General features: G+C 37.0%; 1 protein-coding gene across 1 annotated transcript in view; it reads left to right on the top strand.

The window, feature by feature from the left end:
* The first annotated feature begins 1832 nt into the window (after positions 1-1832).
* Positions 1833-16799, top strand: part of CUNH12orf50 (chromosome unknown C12orf50 homolog) — a 30046-nt gene continuing 15079 nt past the window's right edge. Inside the window, exons 1-4 of the mRNA XM_006083992.1 lie at positions 1833-1886; positions 3899-4018; positions 4760-4880; positions 15912-16070. Coding sequence (XP_006084054.1) covers positions 4007-4018; positions 4760-4880; positions 15912-16070 — 292 coding nt within the window. The 5' untranslated portion in view covers positions 1833-1886; positions 3899-4006. The remainder of the gene's footprint in view (positions 1887-3898; positions 4019-4759; positions 4881-15911; positions 16071-16799) is intronic.

Below are 16799 nucleotides of genomic sequence, written 5' to 3'. Positions count from 1 at the left end.
TCTGATGGGTGGTAGCTAGCAGCTTTGCCTGATTCTCAGGAGCCTAAAGAGCCATCAGGGATTACTACCTGGCCCCACACTTAAAGTGGTTACTGGATTACAAACTGGAAGAAAGACTTCCTTCTGTGACTGATGTGCTAGTGTTCTAACATGCACCTATCATGAAAGACACAATTTGAGTCTACCTTGACCAACACAAAATATTTACAGAATTTTTGGGCCTACCCCCAGCTGCAGAGGCAAATTTCTCATCACTTCATTACTAGGAGTAAAAATACTCATTGATATGGTCATAGCTTTCCCTTGAAGATGAGAATGAATTTAATAATAGGAAAAAAGTGAATAAGGAAAAGAAAAAAAAAAAGAAAGAAAAAAGAAAAGTAAAAAAGATAGAGATTAGAGTTCCGGGCATTTTAAAGACTACCAAAATGTACAGATCAATTTGCTGTTCTTTGCAATGACAATTTTTTTTTTTAATTCCACATTTTGGCTTTTGCTGTGTTTAATGGAATATAGTTGTTCACAACAAATTTCAAGAGGTAAAAACATTATTTTAGCCTTTCCCAGGTGTAAAATACAGATTTTTCACAATGGCTTTAATCAGGGTGTTACATGTAATCATGCAATAATGGTGTTTGGTAACAGTAATTGCAAATAGTCCAATGCAGCTAAAACTTAAGTGGAGAAGGAGTTTACCTGGAGGTAAAGGCCACTTAAATATATTTATTAGGGGTGTTTTCCCCAGTAACGTATGTGACTAAAATGGATACTTTTTTGTAGAGTTAGTAGGGCAAAGTAAAAGGCAAGATATTAGATTTTTCCATAAATCTTTGCTAATATATTTAAGGGTTCAGCCAAATATTTATTCTCTACTTCATAACTTACTTTGAATACTGCCCAGTTCTTTTTAATATACTCTCTCACTTAAAGTTATAGGCAACCAATTCTCTCCTAAATATTAGTTTCTTATTTTATTTCCTAGATTTTTAGTCCAAAGTATTATATTCAACAAGTTCATACTAAGTTGATCTGTTTTACTTAGACAATGGGAATCCATATGTCGATCTATTACATTTCCAAATATGTGCATTTCAATTTAAAAGTACATTTTAATCTAGTGTAATCTGTCATTTCTATGGCATCTTCTAAGTCACCTACTATGAATATTTATGTTCATTTCTGCTAGGTTCCAGTACTTTTAGTAAAGATAATAAGATGAAGAAACACTCAACTGCGGATTGAAATGTCTCATTCTACAATCAAAGTATATCACGTGGCTTTCAACACAGTCTCAAAATTTGCAAGTGCTCCGGACCCTTTCTACTTCAGGAAGAAGCGCTTTCTCCTTTTATGATGGATGAGTAATGAATGGAATATAGCTACAAGATGAATAAGTAATCCAATTTATTTTCAGGTACCTATTAAAATATTGCAATCAGAATGATTTTTTTCCCCAAAATCAGTGGATAGTAGTGAGTATATATTTTAATAATTTATTATCTTAAAATATAGATAATATATTTACCTATCTAAAACTTCAGTTTTGTTTTCAAACCCTATGTAGAAATAAGGTTTAGGAAAATAGCCATTTACTTTGAAATACTTAATACTTTTGAGTTATACAATTATGAGCTAGTTTATTTTCATATTCAATCAGAACATTGAAAGAAAATATTTTATTTTTACTAGCTGATTTGGTTAATATACAAGAATTGAGTAAGAGAAATACTGCATGGTATTCAGTAAGGCAAACTAACCTACAGTTATAGGTGAGGTCATTTATGATGAGCAAACAATGGATTTGATAACAGTGAGGAAAATTCTGGAAGTTTGAGTTTGTGTGCTTACTAGCAACCACTTTCAACATTTCTGCAAAGCTAGAGAAGGTATCTTCTAATTTAAATTTCTTTAAGAAGTATCTATTGTGTAATATACTGTCAACAGGAGGTCAGTTTTAAAGGAATAATACTGATAGCCTGAAAGACTGTGGAAAAGAAATTATTTTTCCCCTTACACACTGATAGTTCTTATATTTGTATTTCTGCAATTTTTATATTAAAAAACATTGGATTAGCAGCAAGAAAGTTGCAAATGGCAGAAGTTGGGAATGACTGCTATTTCTTTTTTAATTCCACATGCATAAAGGTAAATATACAATTTATAGTACTTCACATATTAAAGATTTCTAGAATGAAGGAAGATGTGGCAATAATTTGTATTGCTGAATCAAAATTTACTATTTTTATGTAAAATATTTTATGTATTTAAAATCTGAAGTAAAAAATTATCATGTATTATTGATATATTGAATTTCTCTGAGGAAATCTGTGATAATTTAAAATATTTGTTTAAACTGCCCTTATATATGCCAGTTACATGCCAATGGCTCTTTTCATCTTGATGTGGCACTTTGCCTATATTATGGTTCTTTGAAATATCAAATTTCTAATATGGAAACATCATAATGTTTTGGTTAATGTGGTTTCAGTCATATAAATCCAAATAAATTCAGGTCATTATCAAATTTAGTTTAATAAATCAAATTGATTCCTTATTTGAAATTCATTAACCCAAGTAATGAATTTTCCCCTGTCAAAAATCTAAGTAACAACAAACATTTTATATCATGGAAAAAGGAAAAGAAGTAATATAAACAAATTAGCCAGATATTAATTAGGTTTATAAAGTTAATTGGGGGAAAATATTTAAGAGATTAGGATTTATGGATCACAATGAAACCAAATAAATGTAGAAACTCAATGTTTGGAGTTTTATGTTCATGCCAGAATGAACCCAGTGAAAGGAATGATGTATCTAGTTTAAGGTGTTTCATCTCTGCTAGGAAACCTGAATATAATCAACCTCTTTGACTGTTAGAATTAGATTCACAGTTCAATTAGGTCACAGTTCAATTTCTTGTCAGGACACATGTCTGGGTTGTGAACTTGATCCCCAGTAGGGGTTGTGCAGGAGGCAGGCAATAAATGATTTCTCTCATCATTGATGTTTCTATCTCTCTCTCCCTCTCCCTTCCTCTCTGAAATAAAAAATATATATAGTTTTTCTTAAAAAAGGGAGTAGAGATTGAAGACCAGAGTAAAAGGGTGGTCAAAGATAAGAAACAATCATGAAATATGTGTCAAAATAGAGAAGAACTTAATGGAATACTTTTATTGTAAGTTATCTATCTCTCTGCCTAAAATAAATTCCTTACAGTTTTTTTTTTCACTATGGATCTATGTATAAAAGACAAAGAATAAAAAAATGTATAATAGCCCATTAAAATAATCCACATCTGCTTTTATTAGTATAAAAAAGCATTGGAATGTACATGTATTGGCACAATTGTTTTATCTGTGTAAAACAAGGACATAAAGCATATTTAATGTACCGTAATGTGATAATTACTTAAAATTCCATAACAATTTAAAGTGTAAGCTCCATTCACTTTCCTTATATAAACACACTTAACAGTATCTTCGTAGACTGAGAAAACATTATGTAATAAAAAGGTTGAGTAATAGAGGGCATCTCCATAAGTAGAATATGGCTGGAGAGTCTATGAAAACGCACTCTGGCTTTCTTCATTACACTGTGATCAAAAGTATCACTGGTCTCATATTTATTCTGAGTGAGCCATATGGATTAAATGATAATAAAAAAATAGTGTTTAATCACTGACTCGTGACATGATGTGTTATTTAATTAGATTATATTGCCAATCTCTCACTAAAAAATAGACTAATTTGTCAAATTTTAAATTGATGGCCTTATATTTGTAGTATTTTTTAAATTATAATTTGATATCATATTTTCTTTAATTAATTAGCAGCCTACTGTTGTTGAACACTAACGCTAATATATTGAGTTTTCTACACTGTTTACTTTTTTCTTTCAGGGTTCCCAGTGCCGATTCCGACACTGTGAAAAGGCCCTTGGCAGTGACACTGTGTGCTCATTATGGAGAGAGGGAAAATGTCTAAATCCACTTTGCAGATTTAGACACATGGAAATGCAGGTAGAATTACTCAGCATCATTGTTTGTTAAAAAGATTTCCCTTCAATAGTATTTATACTCATAAAACAATAGAAAATACATATTTTTCCACTACTTAATTTTAGGCATTTTGCACTTTGCTCAATTTAAAATCATAGAAAAATGGGGGAGTATGTTTTAGGAATATTCGTTGCATCTTTTATTTTTTAAAATATATTTTTATTGATTTCAGAGAGGGAGGGAGAGGGAGAGAGAGAGAACATCAATGATGAGAGAGAATCATTAATCAGCTGCGACCAAGAATTGAACCATGACCTCCTGGTTCATAGGTCCATGCTCAACCACTGAGCCACACCAGTTGAGCTCCATTGCATCTTTTTTTTAAAAAATATATTTTATTGATTTTTTACAGAGAGGAAGGGAGAGAGATAGAGAGTTAGAAACATCGATGAGAGAGAAACATCGATCAGCTGCCTCCTGCACATCTCCCACTGGGGGTGTGCCCGCAACCCAGGTACATGCCCTTGACCGGAATTGAACCTGGGACCTTTCAGTCCACAGACCAATGCTCTATCCACTGAGCCAAACCGGCTTCGGCTCCATTGCATCTTTTAAAGAGCAGAGCTTAAAAACACTGAAAGCCAGGAAACACACATGGTATCCTATATCAGTAATTGTAATAGTTTTTCTCATATTGTATTGTAGCTCATGGTATTTTTTATGACATCTGATCATTACATTTCTCCGCCTTTTTTTGTTTAGCAAAACTGCAGTATTTCATGCTTCTGGGAAACTCAACCTCTTGGCTGTGTGAAGATCAGTTGTATCTTTTATCACAGCAAACCTCGAAATATCAATGGATTATTTTTGCCACCAAGTAGCAGTGAGTATATGTTTTGAATAACATAAACATATCATACTATAATCTGGTCTTGGAGTAGCAGCAGAGAATAACACATTAAGTAAAGTATGACAAGATGAGTAATGTGGTTTAATAGCCAATGGATGATTTGGGAGGATTCTATCAAGAATCATGAGATGAAGTTAGAATGAGTCATCAAGTAGCTACCACGATAAAGGCAGTGAACAAAGCAAGTTAAACTTTCTGTGACTGTGTATCTAAAGTGGATTTTATTCATCTGAAAAGTGAGATGACTACTGACCTCACTAGGTAGAAGGAAACGGTGTCTCTGCAAGCATCACACACCTGGAGCCAAGCTCAGAGGTCATAGCCTCACCTCTGTCCCCTCGAATGTGTAGGAACCCCTGATAGGTAGGGAGAGCAAAGGCATGCTCTGTTTTGCACACGTCTGCTTCCAGAAGAGCAGCTATATATGTGGTTCTTCCTAAGACTTCAGTGGTAGAGAAAATGCTGCAAAACCTGTAGCACAATTTAATCCAACCAAATGATACTGAGGTGCTATTATGTGGTGAACCTCGCTCTACTTTCAGGGGGTGGGGAAGATCCAGAAGACGCCAGGCCCTAAAACAGTGAATGGCAAGAACCTTGCTTAAGACATTGGCGGTGTCAGGTTTCCCTGATGTTGCTCTCCTGCTGTGACCATGACATTCTCCTGATGGAATAGTTCTAGAAATAAGCCTACAGGGTATCAGTCCTTGTGATGTGAAAATTTGGCTTCAGATAATCCTTGGCAAATGGATAACGAGAAATTAAGTCTCCCTGTTATAGTCTTCTGGAAAATTCTCATAATTTTCATCACACATGTAATAGCTTGACCAGTGTTTCTCTTACTAAACTGTAAACATTACAAGGATGGGGATCATAACTAGTTCCCTTACCAATGCTTTGCACAGTATCTAGAGCACAGATGCTCAGTAAAACTGAATGTATAGATAGATAGACGGATGGGGGATGGATGGATCACTGCTGAAAGGTAATCTACTGGGATGGTAGTTTTGCATCTACAAAGTGATTGGCCCCATTTATGTCAGTTTGTCTAGGAGAAAAAAAGCACTTCTGTGTTTTTCCTTCACTCTTACCCTACTGGCATACTCACAACACTTCTAACACCAGACGAGTGTTTGCCCCCGCTACACCAAACAATTCTCTGTGACATCCTACAATTCAATTTTATTTTGACGAATAATCAGAATTAGCAAAGACCCCAAACACAGGTCTTAATGAGCTAACTTTATTTTACTTTGTTTTTTTTTTTAAATATATTTTTATTGATTTCAGAGAAGAAGGAAGAGGAAGAGATAGAAACATCAATGATGAGAGAAAATCATTGATCGGCTGCCTCTTGCATGTCCCCTACTGGGGATCCAGCCAGCAACTGGGGCATGTGCCCTGACTGAAATCAAACTGTGACCTCCTGGTTCATAGGTCGATGTTCAACCACTGACCCACACTGGCCCAGAGAGTACCCCCAACTTTAGATATCAATTGCAAGTACTAGACCCCTAGGTTACCCGCAACTAACTTGGCTACAACTTGGAGGCTCCCATGATTTCACTCCTTGAATTGAATCACTTGCTAGAATAACTCACAGAACTCAGAAACTCCTACTTACATTACCAGTTTATTATATAACGAAAGGCCCAGTGCACACAATTCATGCATGGGAGGGGGGTTTTCTCAGCCTGGCCTGAACCCTCTTGCAATCCGGGACCGCTGGCTCCTAACTGCTCACCTGCCTGCCTGCCTGATCGCCCCTAACCACCTCTGCCTGCCTGATTGCCCCTAATCACCTCTGCCTCAGCCCCACACCCGGGCGGGTGGCTTCAGCTTTGCTTCTCCTGGGCCGCAGCCGCAGGCGCTGGTTCCAGGGACCGCAGGTGGGCGGCTTCTCTCAGGCCTGGCTTTGCCAGGAAGGACGTCCGGAAGACGTCCGGTCTAATTAGCATATTACCCTTTTATTAGTATAGATAGAGGATATTATAAAGGATACAGGTAAATAGCTAGGTGGAGAGATACATAAGGCAAGGTCTGAAAAGGTGGGAGCACAGGAACTTCTGTTCCTGTGGGGTTGGGGTATGCCACTTTCCTGGTACGTGGACATGTTCACCAACCTTAAAGCTCTCTGAATTCTGTACTTTGGGGATTTCTTAAGGAGGCTTAAATGTCTCTACTTGATCTAGTGCTCTGTTACCTCTCTGAATTTATCTCCCACAACTCTTCGACTTGCTCACTCTGCTCCAACCACCCTAGCTTCCTTGCTTTTTCCTAGAGCATGTTAGCATGCTCCTGCTTTAGGGTCTTTGCATGAAATCCTCTTCTATCAATATCTTTATGGTTAATTCCTTTACCTCTTCAAAGCCTTAGTCAAATAGAACCTTTTAATAGGTGTATTCTGGACACTCTTTTTGAAATGTAATCAGCCTTCCTATTTCCTCCCTATACATTTCCAATCTTCCTGGCCTTGCTATACTTTATTTTTGCCATATTTCTTATAATTTTTTTCAGATACAATATAATGTACTTGTTTTCTATGTCTAATGTTTGTTGTCTGACTCCTCCCTTTAGAATGAATGTTCCGTACGAGCCAACGTCTTCCTCTGGTTCACTGATGAATCCCAAGCACCTACCATAGGAATTACCTATCATATAGTGGCCAATTCTACCCAAGAAAGTTCTGAACAGTATGTACAGGGGTGGGCAAAAGTAGGTTTACAGTTGTGGGTTTGCAAAACATAGAGTTTATTCTTGTATTATTATTTATTCATTTTTGTATTACGTATTTGTATTACAACTGTAAAACTACTGTTGCACATCTCTGTATTTGTGTTAAGCGGCCAGCTATTTTCCCTCTGTTGCAACACATTTCTGTGCTCTAGAAAAGCAGGTTCAATTCCTAGACTGTAGGAAAACTACCAAGCCGGTAGAATTATGTATTGAATGACCATATCATCAGTTCATTTTGGAAATATTTCAATACCTCAAAAATTATAGTTTGATCTTTTGTAGACCTAATACTTCCTACAATATTTCCAGGAGCACCTATTCACCAAGGTCCATGTTAATCAAAACTGAGACCATAAATCTTCTGACCTCAAAGATTACTTTATAAAACTATATATTTGTTGAAATCTACCTTTTTGTGTTTTAGTTAATGCATGTGATTGATAAATTTAGGGTAGGATTATGACAACAATAATAAAGTATCGATTCACATTGCATAGCTCAATTTATGTGTAATTTTGTCAGGTTAAAATAGGATAAAATTTAGACATTTAAATGTGTAACTTGTGATAATTTCTAAGGCCTCTGGTCAATGAATTAAGACTCATCACGTGGTCCATACTAAGTGGGTGAGTTGGAGCCCCAGCAATGCTATCTAAGCCACCAGCTGTGCTCTTACAGAAGGAAGTGTTTGCCAAAAGCAATTTTTCATTAGTTGATTTGCTGTTGTATGCTGCCTTTAAACACCAACTGCAATTATCAACAGTTCTGCATTTTTTTGTCTAAAAGTATAAAACTGCCTGTCAGTCTTTTTGCAATTTAAACTTTAACCTGCTAGCAAATTAAAAAAAGTTTGGGACACTTTTGAAAGAGACTTCATTTAAATGTTGCTAAACCAGACATTTAAAAAAGAGGCCTAATCCCTCTGGTTATCATCTACAAGTTTAAAAGAAAATAGCAGCTAAACCAAATGATAGTGCTAAGAAAACATAAATCAGCTGATATTTGCTATAATTACGAAAAGTAGTTAGGTATTTCTGAGTACATTTAATATTTTCTTTGCAAGTATGGTAGGTACTTTTTATCTCTGCCATGACATATGTTAGAGGTTAGTGTACTCAGAATAACTGTTCGTCTTAATGAACTTTCCAAATTTTGCTAGGGGACAGTTTGTTCAAAACACAGTAGCTGACACATTAGAGCAATTATTCATCTCCTTGGTTAATTGCCATGTTATTCTATCATGAACAATTGAATGGGCTATTTGATTCTCATTTATTCTAAGTCAGTGTCTTAGAGAGATGCCCTGGCCAACTATATGGCCACTTTATTTTATTTTATTTTTTATATTTTTATTGATTTTAGAGAGGAAGGAAGAGGGGGAGAAAGATAGTAAGTGAAATAAGCCAGTCAGAGGAAGACAAATATCACATGATCTCAATTATATGTGGAATCTAATGAACATGATGAATGGAAAAGCAAAATAGATCCAGAAACAAAAGATGTATGGAACAGGCTGACAGATCTCAGAGGGAAGAGGGATATGGGGGACTGGAAGAGATTAACCAAAGAACATATATGCATACATGCACAGCCTATGGACATAGTCAATAGTATGATGAAGGCCTGGGGTGGAACAAGGGTTGGGTGGAGGGGGCAAATGGGGGAAGTTGGGGGGCATCTGTAATACTTTCAGTAATCTACACTAATAAAAGAGAAACATGCAAATTGATGTCACTCTGCCCACCAGCCAATCAGGATGAGTATGCAAATTAACCCAACAAAATGGCAGTTAATTTGCATATGCAGGCACGGAGCAAAGATTGAAGATGACTGAAGACTGAAGACTGAAGAGGCTTGGCTTCTCCACTGCAGCTGGAGCAGAAAAGCCAAGCCTCGCTGCTGTGGCCGGACCAAAGGCCTGGGTCCCGGGTGCCTGAGGAAAATTGGTGCCGGCTGCCAGGGGAAGGAAGGCCTATTGCGTGAATCTTTGTGCAATGGGCCTCTAGTAATAATAATCTACACTAATAAAAGACAAACATGCAAATTGACTGTACCTTCGCTAGACCTTAAGCCACGCCCACCAGCCAATCAGAGTGACTATATGCAAATTAACCCAACCAAGATGGTGGCTGGCAGCCACGGAGCTGGAGCAAGCAGGAGGCTTGGTTGCCCCAGTGATGGAGGAAGCCAAGCTTCCCGCCTGCCGCAGCAGGCTCTGAGCTCCACTCAAGGCAACAAAGTTTCAATTATAGAAGATAAATAAACCCCAGATACCTGCTTTCAGCCGGCCGTGGCCACAGAGCTGTAGCGAGCAGGAGGCTTGGGTTGCCCCTGGCGATGGAGGAAGCCAAGCTTCCCGCCTGCCTGCCCTGGCCAGCTCTGAGCTCCACTCAAGGCTACAAAGTTTCAATTATAGAAGGTAAATAAATCCCAGAATAAAAAAAAAGAAAAAAAAGGAGAGGCTGGGAGCTTCTGTCGGCAGGGGGCTTGGCCAGCCTGAAAACGGCCCTCAACCCCTCACCCAGACTGGCCAGGCACCCAGTGGGGACCCCTACACCCTAAAGGAGGTGTGGCCAGCCTGAACACAGCCATGAGCCCCTCACCAAGGCTGGCCAAACCTCTATGGGGTGAGGGTCCCCACTGGGGGGGGGGGCTTCACCAGCCTGCAAACACCCATCAGCCCCTCATCCAGGCTAGCCAGGCACCCCAGTGGGACCCCACCCTGATCCGGGACACCCTTCAGGGCAAACCAGCTGGCCCCCACCCGTGCACCAGGCCTCTATCCTATATAATAAAAGGGTAATATGCAAATTGACCCTAACAGCAGAATGACTTGGAATGACTGGTCACTATGACACACACTGACCACTAGGGGGCAGATGCTCAATGCAGAAGCTGTCCCCTGGTGGTCAGTGCATTCCACAGGGGGAGCTCTGCTCAGCCACAAGCCAGGCTGATGGCTGCCAGCACAGTGGTAGTGGTGGGAGCCTCTCCCGCCTCCTTAGCAGCACTAAGGATGTCCGACTGCAGCTTAGGTCTGCTCCCTGCTGGTAAGTGGACATCCCCCAAGGGCTGCCAGGCTGCCAGAGGGATGTCTGACTGCCAGCTTGGGCCTGATCCCCCAGGGAGCGGGCCTAAGCCAGCAAATGGACATTCCCCCGAGGTGTCCCAGACTGCAAGAGGGCATAGGCTGGGCTGAGAGACCCCCCCTGAGTGCACAAATTTTTGTGCACTGGGCCTCTAGTAATGGTAATAAAGGCAGGTACTCAAATATTAGTTCTTTAGTCCTACCATTTGTTAGTTGCATCTGAGGCCTCCACAGACTTGCTTTTTGGAAAAATCTCGATTGAAATTTTAATTATGATTTTAAAAAAACAAAGTAGCATTATCAGAAATGGGAAAATCTCATTTTAGTGTTTTCAAATAATGTCCTGTATTAAGCATTTTCTATGTGGCAGCACTATTGTGGGCACTTTGCATGCCTAATTTTATTACTCATTACAAAACCCTGCAAAATAGTTAGTGTTCTCATTATAAATGGGTAAACTGAGACTAAACAAGCTAAATCTCATGCAAAATAACACATCTTATAACTGGCAGTTCCTCAATTAAAATACATTACTGTCTGACTCTAAAACTGTCTCACAAAACAAAACAAATGATGCAAAGGTCATTGGTATTTAAGGTCTCATGAAAAAGTTACCACAAATCAACAAAGGTATAAAAATATGTATCAAAACTGTTAGCACATCACTGTTTTAACCATTATGGAGAGGTAAAACTTAACTACTGTGTGAGAAAAAATTTTTTTGCATTATTTGATTACCGAGTAATTCACCTGAATTAATCTATTTCGTATTTCTAACTGGATAGTTTCTGGTCATTAAATGTGTTGTCTTTTTCATCCTATAACATTCTCCTTCTGACAAATATTTTAATACACTGAATGGAAAGATGTAATCATCAGTGGTCTTTATTTCTTTTATTTTTTAAATATATTTTATTGATTTTTCACAGAGAGGAAGGGAGAGAGTTAGAGAGTTAGAAACATCAATGAGAGAGGAAAGTCGATCACCTGCCTCCTGCACACCTCCTACTGGGGATGTTCCCGCAACCAAGGTACATGCCCTTGGCCGGAATCGAACCTGGGACCCTTCAGTCCGCAGCCCGACGCTTTATCCACTGAGCCAAACCGGTTAGGGCAGTGGTCTTTATTTTTGATGATCTATCTTCTAAAACATTTTTTATTAACTAAACCATTTCATCATAAATTTGAATAGTTGCAAAGGATGTACTTCCCAACATTTTATCAATACTAAAATTTAAAAATAAAATTTTTATTACTTTTTAAAATACATCCAATAACCTGTGAATTACCATAATGATTTGATGCCCATCATCTATTTAAAAAATATAAGAACAACAATCTCAAATTCAAACAGGTTCTAAAATTTATCTGGAAATTCAAAAAGCCAAGAATAGTCATGACTTGCTGGAAGAAACCAAAATTATAGGACTTGTTCAACCAGATACCAAGGCCTCTAAAGTGATAAAGATTATGACAGTGTAGTGCTGGCTGAGTCAAACAAATTGACAAATGGAACAGAATGAAAATCTGGAACCATCCTTGCAGAGACGGGCACTTGATTTGTAACAGGTAGCCTGACTGAGTGAAGGGGAAAGGATGGTCTTTTCAGTTAAGGAGGGAAAAATGAAATTCTCTCACACCACACATAAAAATCAATTCTAGGTAGATCATAGACCAAAATGTGAAAGGTCAACCTTTAAAGGCTTCAGAAGGCAATCGGACACAAAAAATATTGTCTATTCAAGAAAGGATGCATGAATTGGATCCATTAATATAAAAATTTGTATTCATTAAAAGGGTGGAAAGATAAGCCACAGAATGGGAGAAGATATTGTAGTACATGCTGTTTATATGACCCCCCAAAAGACTTGGACTCAATATTTGATGAAACATCAAAAGGAAAGGCACTATTGACATTTTGTGCTGGATAATACTTTGTCGTGGGGGTGTCTAGCCTATGCATCGTATGATGTTTAGCAGCATCTTTGGCATCTACCCCTAGATACCAACTCTTTGCAGTTGTGACAACCAAAAATACATCCAACCATTCCCAAGTGTTCCTTAGGGAATCAGGTTAAAATTATCTCTGGTTGAGAACCATTGTGATAGAACAATGAGCAGAAAGCAGACAGACGGTTGAAAATTAGGAGATCCAATGTCAGTCAACAAATGAAAATGTGATCATTTATTAGTAATTACAGAAATTAAAATTGAAAACCACTGATATATCATTATGCACCCATTACTAGCAAAAACATTTAAATCTGCCAGCTGTTGGTAAAGACAAAGAACATTGGGAATTCTTGTGCACTGTAGTTAGTTATATAGGTTGAAACAAGCAGTTTGGAAAACAATCTAAAATTATTTCATCAAGATAAAGTTATGCATAACTTAGGGCTAGGATGCAGCTCAGAGTTATAATGTTGACTACATGAAGACAAAGAAGATACTGTTTGTTTCCATTTAAAAAAATGTTCAAAGCTAAGCAAAATTAAACTTTAATTTTTTATAGATGCATACCTACTCATAAAACTAGAAGAAAAATCACAAAGTGATTACCTATAATAGGTATGGAGAAGGAAAGTGGTATAAACTGGCCCTAGCTGGTTTGGCTCAGTGGATAGAGTGTCGGCCTGCAGACTGAAGGGTCCTGGGTTTGATTTCAGTCAAGGGCACATGCCCAGGTTTTGGGCTCAATCCCCAGTAGGGGGCGTGCAGGAGGCAGCCAAACAATGATTCTCTCTCATCATTGATGTTTCTATTTCTCTCTCCCTCTCCCTTCTTCCCTGAAATCAATAAAAAAATATTTTTAAAAAAGTAAATGGTATAAACTGGAGAGGACACAGGCTATTTCTTGACTTAGGTGTTAGCTTTGTGATGTTTATTACATTACACCTTTTATGATTTGTGTACTGTCCTGTATATGTGCTATATTTCACAATTTAAAAAGGGTAATAAATATTTTAATAAACAATTTTTTAAAATTAATATTTTTCCTTCTCCTAAAACTATTTCCACTTCCTTCCTTCACATATTTTTTTATTGATTTTTAGAGAGAGTTGAAAGGAGGCAGGGGGGAGAGAGAGAAACATGGTTGTGTGAGAGACATTAATTGGTTGTCTCTCCACATGAGCCTGAACTGGGCCCCGGGATTGAACCCACAGCCCAGGTATGAGACCTTGACCAGAAATCAAACCCGCAACCCTTTGGTGCATGGGCTAATGCTCCTAATCACTGAGCCACACTGGCCATGGCAATCCATAACTTTTAAATTGTATGCTGTTCTGAGTAACGTGATCAAATCTCACATGGTCCTGCTCAGTCCTGCCCTGCACGTGAATCATTCCTTCACCTAGTGTATTCAAGGTGTATATACTACCCACCTGTTAATCACTTAGTAGCCCTCTAAGTTATCAAATTGTTACGGTATAGTAGTGCTTGTGCTCAAATAACCCTTGTTTTACTCAATAAAATTGTAGCAAACTCTATTAAAGAACATTAAAAAAAAGGATTGTAGTACATAACCAAGTAGGACTTATACCAGACATACAGATTGGTCTAACTTCAAAAAGTCAATGTAATACACCAAATCAATAAAATAAAGGGCAAAAAACACATGTTAATGATAATAGATGAAGAAAAAGCATTTGACAAAGCCAACATTGTCTCATGATAATAAAAACACTAAACAAGTTCTGAATAGGAAGGAACTTGCTCAACCTGATAGCTGTGGATTTTTCGTATATATCCTGTAGTATACTTCATACTGAAGACTGAAAGCTTTCCCCCCAAGATCAGCAACAAGATGAGGATGCTCATGCTTGCCAGTTATATTCAATCCAGATGAATTGGACAGTTGACAATTAAACCAATTAAAGGCATTCATATTGAAAAGGAAGAAGTAAAACTATCTTTATGGCATGATCTTTTATTTAGAAAGTTCTAAAGATTGCAGGCTACAAGATTAATATACAATAATTATATTTCTACATACTATCAATAAATAAACTAAGTGAAAAAAGTTCACTTACAATAAAAGAAAATATTTATGAATTATTTTAACAAAGAAGTGCAAAAATTATAAAACATTTTGAAAGAAATTAATGAAACTTAAAAAAATTAAATGCTAACCATTGTTTATAAATTGGCTTTATTGTTAATATGAAAATACTGACTTGACCAATAGACCTATAGATTAACTTGACCTATAGATTCAATGCCACCCTTATTAAAATCCCAACTTATTTACAGAAATTGATAAGCTGATTCTGAAATATATATGGAAGTTCATGGGACTCAGAATAGTAAAAACAATATGGAAAATAAAGAATAACATTGAAAAATTCACACTTGATTTTAAAATCTAGAAATTACTACAAAGCTACAGTAATCATGATCATTTGATTCTGGCATAAAAATAGATATGTAAGCCTTCTCATGACCCAGGACCCCAATTAGATGATCATTGATTTGGAGCAGTGGTTTCCAAACTTGGCTGCCTTTATAATTTACCTGAGATAAATTATAAGTATCAGATTTCCCAGCTTAATCCAGACCTGCTGAACCAGAAGTTTAGAAAGCAGAGATCCAAAAGATGCTTTGAAAATTTTCTTTAGTTGACTCTGATAATTAGCCAGATTAGATAAATATTGGTGTAGAAAACAAAGGAAGTTGATTTAGTAATTATAAAAAGTACATGTATTCACTAGCCACTTCCATTAATTGCTGGTTAGTTATGAAGGTCAGAGAACATTTAAATATGACCTAGAGCTTTGGCTAGTCTAACTCCTGTGTAGCCAATAGAGAAATCCGAAGGCATCGTTTTTCCTTACTTCCAAATAAGACACACAAACTCTGTCAGCATAAGTTATGCCTTAAGTGAGCTTGACTTTGTTAATTTGTCATAATGTGATTAAGTTATAGTCTTATCCTGCAGATCTAATGTAAGAATATGGTAATGCTTGTGATCACTTTTGACTTATACCAAAAGTGTGTGATATACCAATTTTTGGTTAAATTACTATCTAATATGTATGAATTAATATATTTTCCACACCATCTAGGCTGTTGATTTTTTATGTTAGTTTAATAACCTTTTCATAAATATACAGTTAATCAGGAGAACAATGGTTGATCATTATATATTTTGATAAGACTGAAATGTTGCATTTTCTCTGTAGATATTACACTACAAAAAGATACTCAGGAAGGAACTCCACCCCTGACCCAGAGTCAGGAGCCCCTGAAACCTCAGGAGAATATATCACGACCCATTCACCATCCTTTAGTTTTAAAAACCAACTTTGAGGAAGAAGAGGAAGAAGTAAATGAGCAGAATGGTTAGTAAACTTTTTCTCAGATTTACAATGCATATTCAAAAAACCTCATAATATTTTCCACATATCTTTTTACTTCTAGAGTTACATAGTGTAATATATAAGGCATATTTTGATGAGAAAATAGCTTTAAATTTAATAAGTATGCTAAATTCATTATGTTCTAATTTGTTCTATGTCTACACATGCTTATTATTTGGATTGGAAGGTTTTTGTTGTATGAGGGATGGGAGACAGTTTTCCTGTTTAAATATGTATAGTTGCTTGTAGGGATATTAATCACTTATTGTTTTAAGAGTTTTCAATGCTCATTTGCTTAATAAACCCTTTTTATTTTTTTTTTTAATATATTTTCATTGATTTCAGAGAGGAAGGAAGAGGGAGAGAGATAGAAACATCAGTGATGAGAGAGAATCATTGATTGGCTGCCTCCTGCACGCCCTGCACTGGGGATCAAGCCCACAACCTGGGTATGTGTCCTGAACGGGAATTGAACCGTGACTTCTTGGTTCATGGATCAATGCCCAACCACTGAGCCACGCCGGCGGGGCTCACTTATTTTACTTATATGTAACTTAGCATTGATATGCCTGTGTCCATCTATTTATTTCATTACACCTATCGGTTTCACCTTTAATCCTTAACGTTATAGAGATCCATAGAACAGTTTATAATTTATAAAGCTCTATCTTTTGCATTATCCCAAACAATCCTCGCAAAGGTATAAACAAG

The sequence above is a fragment of the Myotis lucifugus genome, unplaced genomic scaffold (genome assembly GCF_000147115.1).
Source record: "Myotis lucifugus unplaced genomic scaffold, Myoluc2.0 scaffold_9, whole genome shotgun sequence".
Taxonomy (NCBI): domain Eukaryota; kingdom Metazoa; phylum Chordata; class Mammalia; order Chiroptera; family Vespertilionidae; genus Myotis; species Myotis lucifugus.
Note: the sequence above shows the minus strand (reverse complement) of the source record. Positions and strands in the feature narration are given on the sequence as shown.